This window comes from Podarcis raffonei, chromosome 4 (assembly GCF_027172205.1).
Source record: "Podarcis raffonei isolate rPodRaf1 chromosome 4, rPodRaf1.pri, whole genome shotgun sequence".
Lineage (NCBI taxonomy): Eukaryota > Metazoa > Chordata > Lepidosauria > Squamata > Lacertidae > Podarcis > Podarcis raffonei.
Genome location: NC_070605.1, coordinates 5,105,150 through 5,122,784, shown reverse-complemented (window position 1 = coordinate 5,122,784; position 17,635 = coordinate 5,105,150). Strand labels below are relative to the sequence as shown.

The 17,635-nt window shown below is 44.1% G+C and overlaps 2 protein-coding genes across 3 annotated transcripts in view; both read right to left on the bottom strand.

Annotated features, from left to right (window-relative positions):
* LOC128412028 (zinc finger protein 850-like) overlaps positions 1-4,305 on the bottom strand; it is a 45,307-nt gene extending 41,002 nt beyond the window's left edge. Inside the window, exons 1-2 of one of the 2 annotated variants that reach the window (XM_053384815.1) lie at positions 4,228-4,305; positions 3,331-3,457 (exon numbers count right to left, since the gene is read on the bottom strand). In XM_053384815.1, the coding sequence (XP_053240790.1) occupies positions 3,331-3,457; positions 4,228-4,299 (199 nt within the window). In that variant the 5' untranslated portion in view covers positions 4,300-4,305. The remainder of the gene's footprint in view (positions 1-3,330; positions 3,458-4,227) is intronic. The other variant, XM_053384814.1, reaches the window with a different exon arrangement.
* Positions 4,306-4,460: 155 nt separating this feature from the next.
* On the bottom strand, positions 4,461-6,679 carry LOC128412154 (zinc finger and SCAN domain-containing protein 31-like). Its single transcript, XM_053385018.1, has 3 exons — positions 6,569-6,679; positions 4,870-5,362; positions 4,461-4,673 (listed from the first exon to the last, which is right to left on the bottom strand). The coding sequence occupies exons 2-3, from the start codon at positions 5,269-5,271 to the stop codon at positions 4,530-4,532; spliced, it is 546 nt and encodes a 181-aa protein (XP_053240993.1). The 5' UTR covers positions 5,272-5,362; positions 6,569-6,679; the 3' UTR covers positions 4,461-4,529.
* Between the last annotated feature and the right edge of the window lie 10,956 nt (positions 6,680-17,635).

The following is a 17,635-nucleotide window of genomic DNA, read 5'->3' as shown; positions in this document are numbered from 1 at the left end:
TTCGGATGAGTTGTTGAATGTTGCTTTGTTTATATAAAGTAGGGGTGAAAATTGTGGACGATTTTTGGAAAAAAGTTTATTTAAGAGGTTTGATGGCTTATAACACCACTTCATTTGGAGTAATGTCATAAAATTATATATCAATGGAAAGATAATTTGATCAAGAATGCAATCCAACAAAGTTTGTTCAATTAACTGTATTTAATCAAACGTTATAGCCAAATAACCAGAAAAAGGAAGCGGAACTTGCTTTGGTTGACTTTTGTCAGTGTGTTATGTGATTGCTATCAAGTTGGTTGGTTTTTTGTGTTCTTTCATTTAGTGAGGGTGTAAAACATAATAAAATTATAGAAATAGCACAAGGAGTTGAGTGGTCCCCAGAAAGTGATGTAAGGTTGTACTATTAAGTGAACAAGGCTACAGTTATGAAGAAATTAGAAGAGAGATTGGGGGAAATTTAACCAAAGTTGGCCTTTCTATATTTTTGAAGAGGTATAAGGAGACTCAGTCACTACAAAAGTGACGATGGACAAGTGGAGAGACTGTGCGTACATGACAGAAGAAAATCATCTGGGTGTATACAAGATGACATGGCGCAATGTAATGGGAAGTTGAGTTGCAAGGACTGGTCTAAATGTTAGAATTCTAAGTAGAAGCCATTGTTATCTCTCCTGCAAAGGTTGAAAAGGTGAAACCCATGTTAACTGGACAGTGGAACAATGGGGCGGTGTTATTTGGAGCGATGAGACCCAAATCTCCTTGCTTGGTAGTGATGGCATGAAATACCCGAGAAGAATCAGATAAGATTTACATCCTACTTGCATTACACCGACTGTGAAACACCCAGACAGTGTGATGATCTGGGGTTGTATGGCAGCAAAAGGTGTGGGCAGAATTTGCGTCATTAATGGGAATATAAATGTGGAAAAATGCATAAACGAAATACGTGAGCCCAAACTGAAGTGTTCCGCAGGTGATCTTTTCCCAGATACCGGAGCATTTATATATTTTCAACAGCTCTATGTCATGTTGCTGCTGTGTGCAAAAGGTGCATTCAGGATAATGATATTTCACTGCCGGAATGTCCTGGGAATAGCTCAAACTTTAACCCAATCGGAAATCTATGGGGCCGACTAAAGAAACTTGTTAATCAAAGGCAACCCAGCAATAAAGCCCAATTAACAGAGGCAATAATTCAGACTTGGTTTCACATTATTACAGCTGCAGAACTAAAAACTTCATGGGAAGCGTTGTAAGGCCGTAATTAAAGCTAAAGGTTACCAATGGTTACCAAAGGTTTCACGTTTTCACTTTATGACTGCTGTTCCAATAAATACTCCTTCATAAAAGTCATTGCATTACTTTCTTCATTAAATTATCTTTCCGTTGCTATATAATTTTATGGTATTACTCCACACAAAAGTGGCGTTATGAGCCATCAAACCTCAGAAATACACTTTTCACAAAAGGTTTCCACAATTTTGGCCACCAGTAGAAGTTGTTCATTTTAAAGTTAATGTTCTTTTTATATGGAATCAGATTAGTGTTATTTATGTTTCATGATTATATATGTGTTGGAAGCCGCCCAGAGTAGCTGGGGCAACCCAGCCAGAAGGGCAGGGTAGAAATAAAAATTATTATTATTACTACAGTGGTACCTTGATTTAAGAACAGTCCTGTTCCAGAAAAGATTAAGTTTGTAAACCGAGGTACCATTGTGTCGTCGTCATCATCATCATCATCACTGCTACTACTACCTTAGATTCCATAAGCCTAGCTCTTCTCTGGGATGGATTTTGTTTGGCCCAGTCATGGCATCCCCTCCATCTTCAATGTCAGTCCTTGGTCTCTCCCACAATCATGAGAGGACTCTGGATGTTAATAATTTCAGATTTATTGCTAAAACAACAAACTTGGACGGAGCTCCTCTGCTCATCGTCCTCCCCACAAGATGGAGTTGCCCAGACTGAGCTCCTCCCCCTTCCCCAGCACTGAAGCCCCCACCTTCTCTTCCAGTATCTTTAAATTTGGCAGAGATTGCTTCCTGCATTCCAGGGTCTGACTCACTCCTGTAGCTCTCACACAGCTGTCTGTCACTCTGTCTCCCTTTTTCTTCTCCCCTTTGTTCAGAGCTCAGATGACAGTTCCTCTCCCCCTCCTCTCTGCCTTCCGCTGCTAACTCTCCTCTCCCTAGGCCTGCTTCTTCTCTGGCTGACAGCACCTGGGCTTCACTGCCAGTCGTCTCTATGGTCAACCCAAGACTGACAGGAGCAATAACAAAAACCTGAAGCTACTCAGCTTTCCTAACAATTCTGAAGCTGACATTTAAGTGTTAGTTTCTGTTTCCCTCACTGAGCAGCAGCTGCGAGTCATGGGACTATGTTTCCATTCCACAGTCAAGTTACTGTTGGGTTCCCACGGGAAAGGGAGACTGGATGTGATGTTCACTGGTTTCCTGTTTCTTTGTTCTGTTGTTTCGTTGAGAGTTGCTCTCTGCTTCTCACAGAGACAAGATGTATATTTGTATGCTCTCAGCATAGTTTAGGAATAAAGCTTTTCACAATGTAGCACCATACCTGCTTCATCCTTTCGTTTGCGGACTCTGGGATTTTACTCTGCTGGGCTCAAGGCAAGATGAGCCGTATCAGCTCAAGGGCCAGAGCTGAACAATAAAAACTAACATTAAGATGGCCTCTGAAGTTCAGACCAACCCAATCTCTTGGGATGCGTCCAAGGGAAACGGGGGCATTAGGCAGGCCCCCAGCTGGCTCCAGCACACCGGCCGGTAACCGGGCAAACTCCGGTCCTCGGAACAGCATCAAACAGCGACCCGCAGCTTCAGAACTTTTCAGAAGCTGGAGCACCCTCTAATCAGCAGAGTAATTAACTCTTTGCAACAGAAGGGTGGACAGAGGCATATGTAAAGCACATTTACAAGCTGTTTATTCAGCATAGATCAAGACAAAGAAAAACATGTCTGCTCTCCTTCATGTCTAAGAGCAGGAAGCATGAGGCAAAAGCTATACACAAACGGAAGTTCCCAGCAAGCTGTGCTGGAATGTAAACAGACATGTGACATACAATAGCTCCACACATCTGTTTAGGTGGAACGGAACATCAATATCCTAACACAATCATGGTAGAAAAAGGAATAATTTGAGGAAGATTGTTCAAAGAAAAAAACTGTAATTTACTGTTTATTGTGGAGGTGTTAGGTTCCCAGGTGATATAGGGGCCACGGTTGAGCTCCGTGAAAATATATGAGGTTGGTCCCATAGAGGTATGTTTTGAATTTCCAGGCAGCTATAACGTTCCCACAGGGAGCCTTACCAAGAGAGGCCACGATCCCACGATTCTCCTCCATGACGTCCTTATGCAGAGCTCTCTGGTCAGGATCCAGCAACGCCCACTCCTCATCCGTGAAACGAACAGCAATATCTTCAAAGCACACTGGACCCTAAAAGAAAAAGGGAAATGTCCTCCTCTGAGACAGCAGAAATATGATCTGCTCCCCAATGCTCTGTTGTTTCCTTCCTGTACATTGTGGTGTTGTTTTAATACAATTGCTGGGCTGTTCTGGGGAGTTCCCTCCCAATGCCCTAGAGCCAAATTCAAGGGATTCATGGAGGAATGGGGAGGGGGAGGAAGTGGAGGCAGGCCCCATTTTGCAGCCGATGGGGCTGGTTAGGTGAATCCAGGCCACTATTTGTTCTCATTTGTCCAGTGCTTAGAAACCAATTTTTGCATTCAGTTATCAATCTAGAAATAAAATAAGCCTCTTTTGGTTGGGCATCTGTCTTGGATGATCTAGCAGAGATTCCTGCAATGCAGGGGGTCTCCTGGCTCTGAGAGACAAGCAGGGAGGGTGGCTTCTGGCAAAAGGAGAGGGAGCCACTGGTGGCTTTTACTTATCCTGACTCACCTCTGCCTCTCGACCTTCCTCTCCCACTCCTCTTCTGCCTCTGATTCTGGACTGCATTCTGACACAGACTCTCCCAGCTCACTAAGCCCTGTTACCCCTTCAGCTTCTGACACCTCCTCTTCCCAGGCTTCTCCCTTTTCTCCCTCTGACCGCCCATCCTTCTTCTACCTCCACTTCTTGGGCTCTCAGCCATCTTCCCTTCCTGGTTCCCCGGCTGCATCCTCCCACCACTCCTCTGTGCCCAACCAGTCCATGACATTGCTCCATCCCTCGGCCTCTGTCCCCACAAGGCAGCTTCCCCTGACCTGATCTGGTTCCACAGCCGCTGCTTCCCTTCTGCCCCCATGAAAAGGTGGATCAGGAGGTCTTGCTGGCATCCTTCTGCCACCTGCAAGAGAAAAAATGTAAAAAGGAGACCAGGAGTGCCTGCATCTCTCACAGGTGAAACAGGGCATCTCTAACTACAGATGGGCCTTTGAGAAAGCCTTTCCTGCTGAAAGCATTGGAGGTTTGTGCTCATTTTATGTTTGTTGTGCAAAAATACATCTCCCCTCCTCTGGACCCTTCTTCCCAACTCCCTCCCTCCAAAACAAGGTGAAAAGAACCCTCAGATGAATTGGAAAACCAACAGAACGAGACCAAACGGAGAAAAGCCACCTTCCTCCTTACCCAGTGGCCTCTCTCTGGTGTCCAACGGAGGCCTCTCTGCCTCACAGGAATCCAGGTCCATTTCTGCAAAGAGATCCTTTCCCTGAAAAAGAAACAAGGATTCAAAACAGAGAATGGTGAGAAATACTAGAAAAAGAATGACAAAGACTTGAAGGGTGTGAGATCTCATTCCATGGATGTTTTCCCAGAAAAAGGATGGGCCATCAGCAGACCATTATGGGATGTTCTCTGTCCTGTTTGGAGCCCCTTGGGAGTATCCAGAGGAAAGTCTCTCTCACCTGCTTTCTCTCCTCTGCCTGACTCAGGAGGAAACCTTCGGCCAGGGCCACTGCCTGGGAACTGGTCTCTGCTCCGCATTCCCTCACCCAGCTCTCCATCTCCCAGGGAAGGACAGCCAGGAACTGCTCCAAGATCACCAGGTCCAGCATCTCAGCTTTCGTGTGCCTTTCTGGCTTCAGCCACTGATGGTCAAGGTGGTAGAGTCGGCTGCAAACCTCTCGGGGTCCTTTGGCCTCCTGGCAGCAGAACTGCCTCAACTGCTGGCTCTGCACCTCTGAGCGGAGGGTGTCCTCCTCACCCAGGATCTTCTGCACTGGGTTTTCCCAGAATCCCCCAGTGCTCCCAGTTTGGCTGGCATGGCCTCTTCCTGCTTCAGGGCCAGCTGAGTCTCGCTCATCCATCTGTGGTCTCAGGAAGCCTCTAAGAGATTGGAAGGAACCCTTTGGTCTTCTGTCAAGTTCTGTCTGTCGAGGTGTAAAGCTCTAGGAAATCCTACACTGCACTGTAGGAGAGGAAAAGAAATGAGGACGCATGGATGAGTCTCGCTGGGAACCAGGGCTGGACTGCACCGCATCTCAGACCATGAGCTATCTTTTTGAAAGGAAAGAGGAGGAGGAGGAGGAGGAGGAGGAGGAGGAGGAGAAGAAATAAGTCTCTAGCCTTCAAGCAATGCAGAATGTGGAGGCAACTGAAGGGATTTATGTGAGATTAATCAACCTGGTTTTTGCTGCTTTCCAGTCAATTCAAGAAGTCAGAACCGACTGACAAGGGAGTCATTTTTATCTTGTGATAAATGGATGCTTTTCTCTAGTGGGGGTCCTCAGGAGTTGCTCCCCACCCCCACCCCCACCCTACTCCCTGCTTCTGTCTCCTTTTCTTGCACGTGGACTCTCTGCCGCTCTCCAGACAGACACCTGGGGTGGGCTCCCTTTTTCTTTGCTCTGAGGGCCAGGTATGGGCAGGGCGAAAGGCATCTCCTTTGAATTTAGGTGTGTAATTTATTATTAGTAGTATTATTATTCTGCTAGATAGCTTAACACACACACACACACACACACACACACACACACACAGCCATTGATGCCCAGGTCCCTGGAGGCTCAGTGAGGAGCAGCGCCCATTTCCAGCAACAATCCCTTTGGGACAGAGAGGATGTGGTCCTGGGATGCCATGCTCTGGGTGCGAGGGGATTGCTGCAGTGGCCTCCGTGGGGAGCTGCCCTGGGAGACACTGGGAAACTGGTCCCCAATGCAGCAGCCAGACTCTGGGCTGGGATCCCTCTCTTTATCCCTGGCCTTTCTCTCCCACCTTTCCTTCCTTCCTTCCTCCCCGTGGTTTTTTTTTTTTTTGGGTGGGGGGGGGGCTAGTGTCCACCTCCTCCTCCAGCTTAGCAAAACCATTTGCACATGTTTCCTCTGTGGTGCAATGAGGCTGAGCGATGTCACACAGAGTTAAAGTCCCAGGGACCCCTTTGTTTAAAGAAGGGAGATTTCGTGGGAGTCAGGGATCCTCTGATCTGCAGGAAGGAGAGCGTGGCAGACCTGGCCCCTCCCTGGCAGGACCCTCTCCTCCCTGACTTGGGGTCCCCCCCCCCCACATGAGCAGATCTGCCCCCCCAGGCACCCTCTCCTGCTGCAGCCCTGGGACCCCCCCCCCTCTCCCCCCTGCACCCTCTGGGGGGAGAGAGAGGAGACTCACCAGATCCCAGGAGGGGACAGCGAGGCAGCCCTTGCAGGAGAGACACCCAAGCAGGGAAGGACTGGGGAGGGAGGGGCCTTGGCTCTGGAGGACCTGGCCCCCTCTTGCTTCCTGGCCTCTCTAGGAAGGCAGCTCACTTCCCTTTAACCCTTGACAAGCCGAGTCCCTCCAGCTCAGCCCTCTCTCCCTTGGCAGAACCTCAGATTCTTATTATTTTTTATGCATTTTGGGGGCCAGCTGCCCCCCCCCGGCTTCACCAATGCCCAGATATCCTTTTGGGGGGGAGGCTTTTGGCTGGACTCTGAGCATCTCCCTCCCTTGGCCAGAAACCAGAGGAAGAGCCTGCAGGGAAAAGGGCTTTGCAGGAGGCAAGGAAGATCCTCCTAGAATTCAGGAGTGGAGAGATAGGAGGGGATCCCAGGGTCATCTAGCCCAACCCCAGCAATGCAGGAATTTCAGCTAAAGCATCCATGGCAGATGGCCGTCCGATCTCTGCTTAGAAACCCCCAAGGAAGGAGAGTCCACCACTTCCCAAGGGAGACCTTTCCCCTGCCAAAATGAGTAATAATGAGTAATAAATTAAATGAGTAAATGAGTAATAATTTCTTATGCATGCTTTTTATACTAATATACAAAAGTATGCCATTTCCCTTTCCAAAAATGCTTAATTGCTAATTCAAAGGACTGAAAATGGATGGTTGTTGTTATGATGTTTAGGGAAGCATTTAATATTTGATGGACAATTGTATTTTAATATTTTGTTGGAAGCCGCCCAGAGTGGCTGGGGAACCCAGCCAGATGGGTGGGGTATAAATAATAATAATCATCATCATCATCATCATCATTGATCAGGTGAGTGTTCTCCTTTCAAAAGAGGCAGGTGGAATCTCCACGGTTGCTAATAGCATAATGTTGAAAGTGCAGGGAAATATGGGGAGCCCTAGTGCATCTGCTTGGCATGCAGAATGTCCCAGGGTCAACCCCTGACATCTCCTGCAAGGGCTGGACAAAATCCCTGCCTGAAACTCTGGGGAGCTGCTGCCAGTCAGTGTAGGTCAGGGGTCCTCAAACTATGTCCCACGGGCCAAATCCAGCCCTCCAGGGTCGTGAATCTGGCCTGCACGGCCATTTCAGAACCCGCCAAGTGTCCGAGGCTGAAAGCATCTCGCCGCCTGCTCAGTCAGTCCCTGTGAGGTAAACGCCACTAGTGTTGTGGCAGCTCTACCAATGAAAGGCCAGGGAGTTTCGCCCGGGGACAGGGCAGTGTTGTCTTTTGGCTTGAAGAGGGAAGTTCAGATTGGTGGAGGAAGGCAGACTTGGGTCGATTTGGTTTCGTTACTTAGAGGTTTACTTTAAAGGTGGGAGAAGGAATTTAATCCTATTTCTGTAAGTGGCACAGGGGTCTTTTCACTCATGTGGTTTACATGCTCTGAAAGTTGGGATCCATTTTGTTATTTCAATTTTAAAAGGGTGGAGTGGAACCGGATATTGACCATCTTGTTAGCCTGGGGCATTGGTCAGCAACCTTTTTAAGCCGTGAGTCAGTCCACCGTCCCTCAGACCATGTGGGGGGGGGGGTCTGACTATTTTTTTTTTGGGGGGTGAACCAATTCCTATACCCCACAAATAACCCAGAGATGCATTTTAAATAAAAGGACACATTCTACTCATGTAAAAACATGCTGATTCCCGAATCATCTGCAGGCCAGATTGAGAAGACGATTGGGCCACATCCCGTCCCCAGGCCTTAGTTTGCTTACCCCTGGCCTGGGGAGCCACATTCTGGTGTGTGTTTTTTTAAATGATATTTATTAAAGTTTCAAACAAAATTACAATAATAAGAAAAAGATTTTAAAAAGAAAATACAAAATACAGAAAAATAAAGAACAATTAAAAAACAAATCAGTCTTTCCATATCTTGTCTTTCATTTACTTGTTTCCCTGACCTCCTCACACCTCCCTTTTTTGTATTCCAGTTCAATTAGTTAATTCAGCAAATCCTTTCCCTCTTTATTTTTATCTTAATCCTTTGTCTTGATATATTTTAATTTAGATTCACACCTATTAGCAATCCATTTTTACATACACCTTTGTAACATTGCTGATAAAACCACTTAACTTCATTCCAACATCATTCTAACATTCATTAATTTTACAGTATTTCTGTAAATAATCTTTAAATTTCTTCCAATCTTCTTCCACCAACTCTTCTCCCTGGTCTCGGATTCTGCCAGTCATTTCCGCCAGTTCCATATAGTCCATCACCTTCATCTGCCATTCTTCCAAGGTGGGTAGTTCTTGTGTCTTCCAGTACTTTGCAATAAGTATTCTTGCTGCTGTTGTTGCATACATGAAGAAAGTTCTATCCTTCTTTGGCACCAATTGGCCAACCATGCCTAGGAGAAAGGCCTCTGGTTTCTTCAGAAATGTATATTTAAATACCTTTTTCATTTCATTATAAATCATCTCCCAGAAAGCCTTAATCTTTGGGCACGTCCACCAAAGGTGAAAGAATGTACCTTCAGTTTCTTTACATTTCCAACATTTATTATTGGGCAAATGGTAAATTTTTGCAAGCTTGACTGGTGTCATGTACCACCTGTATATCATTTTCATAATATTCTCTCTTAAGCCATTACATGCCGTAAACTTCATACCTGTGGTCCACAACTGTTCCCAGTCAGCCATCATAATGTTATGACCAACATCTTGTGCCCATTTAATCATAGCAGATTTCACCGTTTCATCCTGAGTGTTCCATTTCAACAGCAAGTTATACATCTTTGACAAAATCTTGGTTTTAGGATCTAACAGTTCTGTTTCCAATTTTGATTTTTCCACCTGGAAGCCAATTTTCTTGTCCAAATTATATGCCTCCATTATTTGAAAATAATGAAGCCAATCTCGCACTTTGTTTTTTAGTTTTTCAAAGCTCTGCAATTTCAATTTATCTCCCTCTTGTTCCAGAATTTCCCAGTATTTTGGCCATTTGGCCTCCATATTGAGCTTTTTCTGAGCCTTCGCTTCCATTGGTGACAACCACCTTGGGGTTTTATTTTCAAGTAGGTCCTTATACCTTATCCATACATTAAACAATGCTTTCCTGACAATATGGTTTTTAAATGCTTTATGTGCTTTGACCTTATCATACCACAAATATGCATGCCACCCAAATACATTGTTGAAACCTTCTAAGTCCAAAATGTCTGTGTTTTCAAGAAGCAGCCATTCTCTCAGCCAGCAAAAAGCGGCTGATTCATAATAAAGTTTAAGGTCTGGCAGGGCAAATCCGCCTCTTTCCTTTGCATCAGTTAGTATTTTAAATTTTATTCTAAGCTTCTTGCCCTGCCAGACAAATCTAGAAATATCTCTCTGCCACTTCTTGAAACAGTCCATTTTATCCAGAATTTGCAGTGTTTGAAACAAAAACAACATTCTAGGCAATACATTCATTTTTATCACAGCAATACGGCCTAGCAGTGAAAGCTTCAAATTTGACCATATTTCTAAATCTTTTTTCCCTTCCGTTCAGCATTTTTCATAGTTATCTTTAAATAAATTCCCATTTTTAGCTGTCATATTAATCCCCAGGTATTTCACTTTCTTAACCAATGTTAAGCCTGTCTCCTTCTGAAACCTCTCTCTCTCAAACGCTGTTAGATTTTTCTCTAGAACGTTTGTTTTTAACTTATTCTGCTTAAATCCTGTGACCTGACCAAATTCTTGAATCAGTTCTGACGAAGCCAGTCGTCAAAAATGCGCTTGTTTAGCATAAAATAAAGACACAGAGAGCCAGCAATATTTTCATGGATGGAGGGCAGCTCATTCGGACTTCTTCTCTCCTCTCCGGTATCTTTTTTTATCCTTTGTTCTCTCCTCTCCCCTTTCGCATGGCTGTTTGCCAATGTCTCACGTTACCTACATCCGGTCATGGCTTTTATTACACCCATACCATATATGGTAAATGCACTTTTTTTAAAAAAAAATATTTTATTAGTTTTTCCATACAATCATTTCACATTAACAAATTGTGATACATTTCCAATTTTTGACTTCCTTCAGCTTCTCTGAGAATCATTCGAATTCTAATTTTTTGATACACATTTCCCAATTTCTATATTACCTTTATGCTTACCCCCATCTTATATTCTGCTTTTTTGCAATATTTCTTAATCTATTACAGAGCCTCTTTAAATGCCACTAACGTTATTGGTAAATGCACTTTATACACTGCAAGGCACGGACATGCAGGTCACTGAGGTCAGCGAGGCACCAGGTGGCGCTACAAGCCTTTTCCATGACTTCCTGGCTCCCACATGCCCTCTTTCTTTATATTTTAATCAGAGGCATATATATCAGTACCAATACGGTTATGTCGAACGCGATAAGCGACTCTTGTGAGACTGGAGAACCATGCAGTACATACAGAAATTAAAGAAGGAAGACATTGTATACAGCAACGCAAAATAATGCAAATAACTACTATAATGATCACTAAAATCAATAAATGTCGAAGCCAACTTCCATCCGGAAGCCAAGAATATAAGAAATCTGATTCCAAGCTGCATGGTAGGCTTCCTTTCTAGTTTATTAGCCATGCACTGGTGTCACTCCTATAGCACGGAGATTGGTCACTGTATGTTCCTGTAAGAGAACAAGAGCTATTAAACATGAATTTCAATGTATATTGACAGTTTGGATATATGCCCCATGATTCTTTCCCCTCTTTAATTTGAAAACAAATGGGGGCAGGCATACGCAACCAACATTTAGAAGCATGCAATAAACTGGTAAAATTAATCATATATTGTACAAAAATATTATTCCTCCATATCTTATGATAATTTTCTCCCCTAAAAGTCTTATTCAACAACGCTGTTCTTATAGTTTGAGAGTGGCTGAGCCGTGGATACTGCCAGCCAGAGTAGGATTCAGGCGACAGCTGCTTGCCAGCTGATAAGGTGAAATATGGTGGTTTCAACTGGTCTGTGTCGTCTGCTTCTCTTCCTTGTATAACGGAACAGGAAAGGATGGCAAGGCAAATGGTGAGGAAGGCAAACACTGCCAGATGCAGTTCGTGTGCAGCACCTCTAGGTGGCGCATGCGGAAAGGTTTCAATGCTTCACTCACAAAATGTTGACAAAGTGTAGGGGAGTTCCGCATGCTGTGAGGCAGGACAACCCACTGATATCGCTGGGTGGGCTGCAAATTGTTATATACTGGCAATGTAAAAGCAAACCGTTCCTGTCTGCTGGGGCCAGTGGGATGAAGATGGTTCAATGTGGCCGAAAGTCAGTTGTTCAGAAATAAGCTGTTCAGAAACAAGATGGTGCCATTGCTGCGGATTTTTCTTTTGGTGGAGGCCACTGTTCTACCCACACTGAGGTATCGGTGATCCTGGTTTGCCACACTGGAAACGTTGTATCGGTGGCTACAGGCTGGTTTTTATTTTGCGCTGCCACCAGCAGATGAGCTGCTGTACCTACAGACTGACAAATGCGAAGCATGGCTGCTGTGTCTGTGGCAGGATTGTGTATTATCGGGCGCGACGCAACCTTACAATCCTCATTTGCATTTTCAAAGGCCAATTGTTTGATAATTATTTGTTTGGCTTCAGGATTTTCAATTTGGCTACTCACTGCTGTAATCAGCCTGTCCATAAAGGAAGAATATGATTCTCTAGGTTCTTGTCTGATTGAACCCCATGTAGACTGAATACTGGTGGGTTCTGGGATTTTTCTCATTGCTTGTTGAGCAGCAAGAGCAGTATCCCTCAATAAGATCTGCAGCAGTGTGGCTTGTACTAAAGCCTGAGCGAAGGGGCCACGCCCCATCATGGCATCTATGACGTCTGCAAGAGTAAGGTTAGGATTATTCCCTCTTAAAGGTAAAGGTAAAGGTACCCCTGCCCATACGGGCCAGTCTTGACAGACTCTGGGGTTGTGCGCCCATCTCACTCTATAGGCCGGGGGCCAGCGCTGTCCGGAGACACTTCCGGGTCACGTGGCCAGCGTGACAAGCTGCATCTGGCAAGCCAGAGCCGTACACGGAACGCCGTTTACCTTCCCGCTGGTAAGCGGTCCCTATTTATCTACTTGCACCCGGGAGTGCTTTCGAACTGCTAGGTTGGCAGGCGCTGGGACCGAACAACAGGAGCGCACCCCGCCGCGGGGATTCGAACCGCCGACCTTTCGATCGGCAAGCCCTAGGCGCTGAGGCTTTTACCCACAGCGCCACCCGCGTCCCTCATTTTTCCCTCTTGCTTGTTGTAATAATGCTGGAGCATAAGCACGGCAGGCGATTTCCCATTCATGGGCAAACAATACACCAGCTGATGGGGGCAAAACTGTTCGTGCCAAAAGCTTGATGTCATCTGGAACCAACAGCTGGGCTAATGTGGCTTCCAAAAGAGCCTGTGTAAATGGGGCTTGAAGTCCATTTGTCCTTACTGACAATTGGAGCTCTTTCAAGATTTTAAAGTCAAACGGTTGGTGCTGGGCTTGAGTTCCTGCTGGAGCACCAGCAGGGGGCACAATAACAGGGAATGCCATAGTATCTTGAATTAAGGAGCAGGCAAGGACTGCACGTTGAAAAGGGGTAGCTGGTTCTGCTGCTGAAAGAGCAGGGTCATTTCCAGCCAGACCACGGTATTTTTGCAGGATTGGGTCCTCTGGTGAGGAACTGTAGTCCGGAGGTTTGGGTTCTGGAGCTGCTGGCAAAGCGAGTATTGGAACAGACGCTAACACAGCAGGCTGGACTAAAGAAGCTGGAGGTTGTGCTGGCAATGCAGCCATGGAGATATTCTTTGGTGAGAAAGAGCCCATGGCATAACGAACCTTGCACCATGCATTTAAAATCCGAACACCTATGCTGGGGTGCCCATGAAAATGTGTCCCGATCTTATCCCAATGTTTTAATTCCCATGTTCCATCCATAGGAAACCAAGGACAATGTTCATGAATGCACAGAATAAGCTGTATCAAATCACCCTCTGGAACTTCCAATTTGTTGGAGGAGAGGAGAAATTTTAAGTCTTTTAAAAATTTCTGTTGGGGAGTAGTCAAAGAGCTGCCCAGGTCTCTAAAATAAGATAAAAAAAGAAAAGAAAAGGGATCGAACTCACTGGGATCTTTTTTTAAAGATGTAAAGACTTGCAATCCTTGCCGGACGTAGTGAGCCGATGATATCCACTGCTTGGATCAAAAATCCTCTCACAGTGTCTTTTAGAATCCTCTTAGTCTGCCTCAGACTGTGTGCTTTAAGTTGCCTCTTTTAAAAGCCTCAGCCGCATTCTTTTATTCCGCCTCACACGTGGCACCACTTGACGAAGCCAGTCGTCAAAAATGCGCTTGTTTAGCATAAAATAAAGACACAGAGAGCCAGCAATATTTCCATGGACGGAGGGCAGCTCATTCAGACTTCTTCTCTCCTCTCCGGTCACTTTTTATTATCCTTTGTTCTCTCCTCCAGCATGGCCGTTTGCCAATGTCTCACGTTACCTACATGGCTTTTATTACACCCATACCATATATGGTAAATGCACTTTATACACTGCAAGGCACGGACATGCAGGTCACTGAGGTCAGCGAGGCACCAGGTGGCGCTACAAGCCTTTTCCATGACTTCCTGGCTCCCACACAGTTCCAATACTCTTTTGGTACTAGATTCTGGCTCCTGTAATGTCAGTACTAAGTCATCTGCAAATGCTCTCAATTTGTACTGTTTAGCTCCGACTTGTATACCCTTGACCAATTGGTCCCTTCTAATCATATTTAAAAGGACCTCCAGGACCGATATAAAAAGCAATGGGGAAATTGGGCAACCTTGTCGTGTCCCTTTCTCTATCTTAAATTCCTCCGTCACCACATTGTTAACAATTAGTGTAGCCTTTTGTTCAGAATATATTGCACTTATACCATTTCCAAAACCTTGACCAAACCCCATCCCCTGTAGGTTCTTCTTCATAAAACTCCAGGAAATATTGTCTTTTTTTTTTTATTAAATATTTATTGGCATTTTCAAATAACACAGAACAAACAAAAACAAAAAATAAACAAAACAAAAAACACAAAAATACATAACATTCAAAACTAAACAAAAAAAGAATAGAAAAAACACATAAAATTTCTAATACTTATTATTCTTAACCTTATTTCTCAGACTTCCTCACACCTCCCCTTCTTGTATTCCAATTTAAATTGTCAGTTCAGCAAGTCCTTAACTTATTTCTTTACCTTAGCTTAAACATTTATTCTAACATACTATTGCTTTCCTTTGCTTCTTTTTTCCATTTCTTCAATTTATTTTTAACAGCCTTATTTTCAATTGATTTAAAACGAAAAAACCAATTTTACCTTATTAAAATTACACATCAATACTTATACCTCATTAATTATTCTTAAACCTTTTTCCTAAAGTCGACCAAAATTTCCCTTCCACGATTTACCCAATTTCCTTACCACTAACAAAAAATAATAATATAAAAAGCAAATTATCCTTATGTACCCTTTGGATTCCCGACCTCCACCCACCCTTTTCCCGGTTCCAGTCCCCAACCAATATCCATCAGTCTTTATGTTATTTATTTAGCCCGGAGATCTCACATCCGAGGCCCTTATATCTCTCTCAGTTCCTTTCTGCCGGTCTCTTTGATAGTCCTTGATGTTAAACCCCAAGGCTCGGAGGGGCTCCGGCCCAACAGAATCCATGTTGCTTCCAGCCAGTCCAACATACTTAAAGGCAAAGCCTATGGGGTGCTCCAACTCTTGTTTCAAATTTCTTTCAAATCCAGATGTCCCCAAAGCTCCAGCTTTCACCAACAAATTTGTAATCCTCAGGTCTTCAGATCTCCTCCAAAAGGGATCTCTCCATTTTCCAGACTCCCATTCAGACCAGGCTTTCCACATCCAGTTTTTATTGTCCTTTTTTATCATCATGTCGGGCCTCATATTGTAACTCTCCTTTGACTCCTGCAAATCTCCTGCTCCTCCTTCATTTTCTTCACAAACAACATATTGCTCCATCGTATCTACACTTTCAGTTTCATTTATTTGTTCAGTTGAATGGGCTTCCTGTTTCAAGTCCTTATCAGGCTCAAAACTGTTGTTTACTGTCCAGTGTAGTAGTGATACCTTTGTAGACAAAGCATTGTACACATCTTGCAAGTTTCCCAAGAGAACGAGTGCTCTGTCCAATTCTGCTTGGATTTTACATACTCCAGCCATTTTTGTGATGTAATGTCCCTATTACCCCTCTAGGGGGATTTTAGTTCCTTAATGTTCCTTTCAACTCACGACCAAAAGTCCAGTTATTTTGTATCAGCCCTCCTTATTTTCAAGAAGTTATACCAAGTAAACCAGCAAAAACAGCAGAAACAATGTTCTCTTTTTCCAGCTGACAACTAGCTGACTAGCAGCTCACTTGACAGCTGTCAAAATCTTCAATACAACAGGCTTTCTCATAGGACGTTCCCGGGTCTCGGGGGGGGGGGTGAAATTTCAGCTCCCAAGATTCTTTTTATCCTCCAGTAAATCTTCTTATAGTGTCAAAACCGTGAAGTCAGGATCTTTCATTAAAAAACAAAAAACAGATTCTCTCGACCTTAGCTGCCCAGTCCTTTGCTTTAAATTATTTACAAAGAGGGGGGGGTGAACTTCCTTTTTAGCCCCTTCCCGCTCGTTCCAAATCCAAAATTAAAGATTTTTAAGGTTCCAATCTCCGTATTGCTCACGGGTTTATATTTTAGAGTCCAATCGGTCTTGGAAGAAGTTGGCGCTCTCTGTCAATGGCTTGCGGCTTCACTCCGTAGACGAGGGAGTACTCTCAGCACCACGCCTCACCCTGCCTCCGTTCCGAAGCCTTTAAAAAGGCTCCGTCGCGGATTGGGGGGGCGCAAATGGTGCCCGCCGAGTCTCTGTGTTCACAGGCATCCGCGCCTGTGATTTTAAGGGTCCCCGCTTCGCCGCAGCGGCCAGACCCAGACGCTACGGAGCCGATTCCCTCCGGAGCTCGGAGGGAATCCGCCATTAAACAATGGCGCCAACCCGGAAGTCCGAAATATTGTCAAAAGCTTTCTCCGCGTCCACAAATATCAAAACTGCCTTGGTATTAATATTCACTTGTAATTTTTCTAAAATGTTAATTATGTTTCTCGTATTATCAGACAAGTGTCTGCCCGGGAGAAAGCCTGCTTGATCTTTACGAATCTCTTCCACTAATACTTTTTTTTTGTCTTTTAGCCAAAATATCTGCAAAAATTTTATAATCCACATTAAGCAGTGATATGGGGCGGTAGTTCTTGAGCTGCATCTTTTCAGTCTCTGTTTTCGGTATAAGTGTGATGTACGCTTCCTTCCACGACTCTGGTGCCCTTTTCCCTTCCAGTATTTCATTACAGACTTCCTTCACAGGTTGTATTAACCATTCTTTCAAAGATCTGTAATATATAGAAGTCAGTCCATCCGGTCCTGGAGATTTACCTAATTGCATATTCTGAATGGCACCTTCTACCTCCTGTTCAGTTATTTTATAATTCAACATTAGTTTATTTTCTTGAGAGATTTTTTGTAATCCATTTATTTTCAAGAATCGATCTATATCAATTTCTTTCTGTGGCCCTTGTGTATATAGTTGTTTAAAGTACCTCTGGAAACAATTTCTAATCTCCACTGGGTTCTGTATATTCTTTCCTTCCACTTCTAAATTTATAATAGTGTTGAGTTTTTGTCTTTTTTTATCTGCCAGGCCAGCAATTTCCCACATTTATTAGCCGACTCAAATGTCTTTTGTCTCATCTGTTTAATTTTCCATTCTATTTCCTGATTCATCATTTTCATATATTGTACTTGATGTAGCTTTATTTCTCTCAAAATCTGTTGCGACTTTGGTTTTGCTCTCAATTTCTTCTCACTTTCCTTTATTTTCTCCAAAATTTTATCTTTCTTCTCGTTTTGGGTTCTCTTCTTTATTGCATTCTGTTGTATCAGAAACCCTCTCATAACCGCTTTACTTGCGTCCCAGATTACTCTTTTTTTCAACAGTAGTATTCATATTTATCTCAAAATAATC

Coding starts and splice junctions, on each gene's coding strand:
- LOC128412154 (XM_053385018.1), bottom strand. CDS start 5,271: ATGGATGAGCGAGACTCAGCTGGCCCTGAAGCAGGAAGAGGCCATGCC. Junction 4,674..4,869: donor AGGCAGAGGAGAGAAAGCAG/GTGAGAGAGACT, acceptor TTTCTTTTTCAG/GGAAAGGATCTCTTTGCAGA.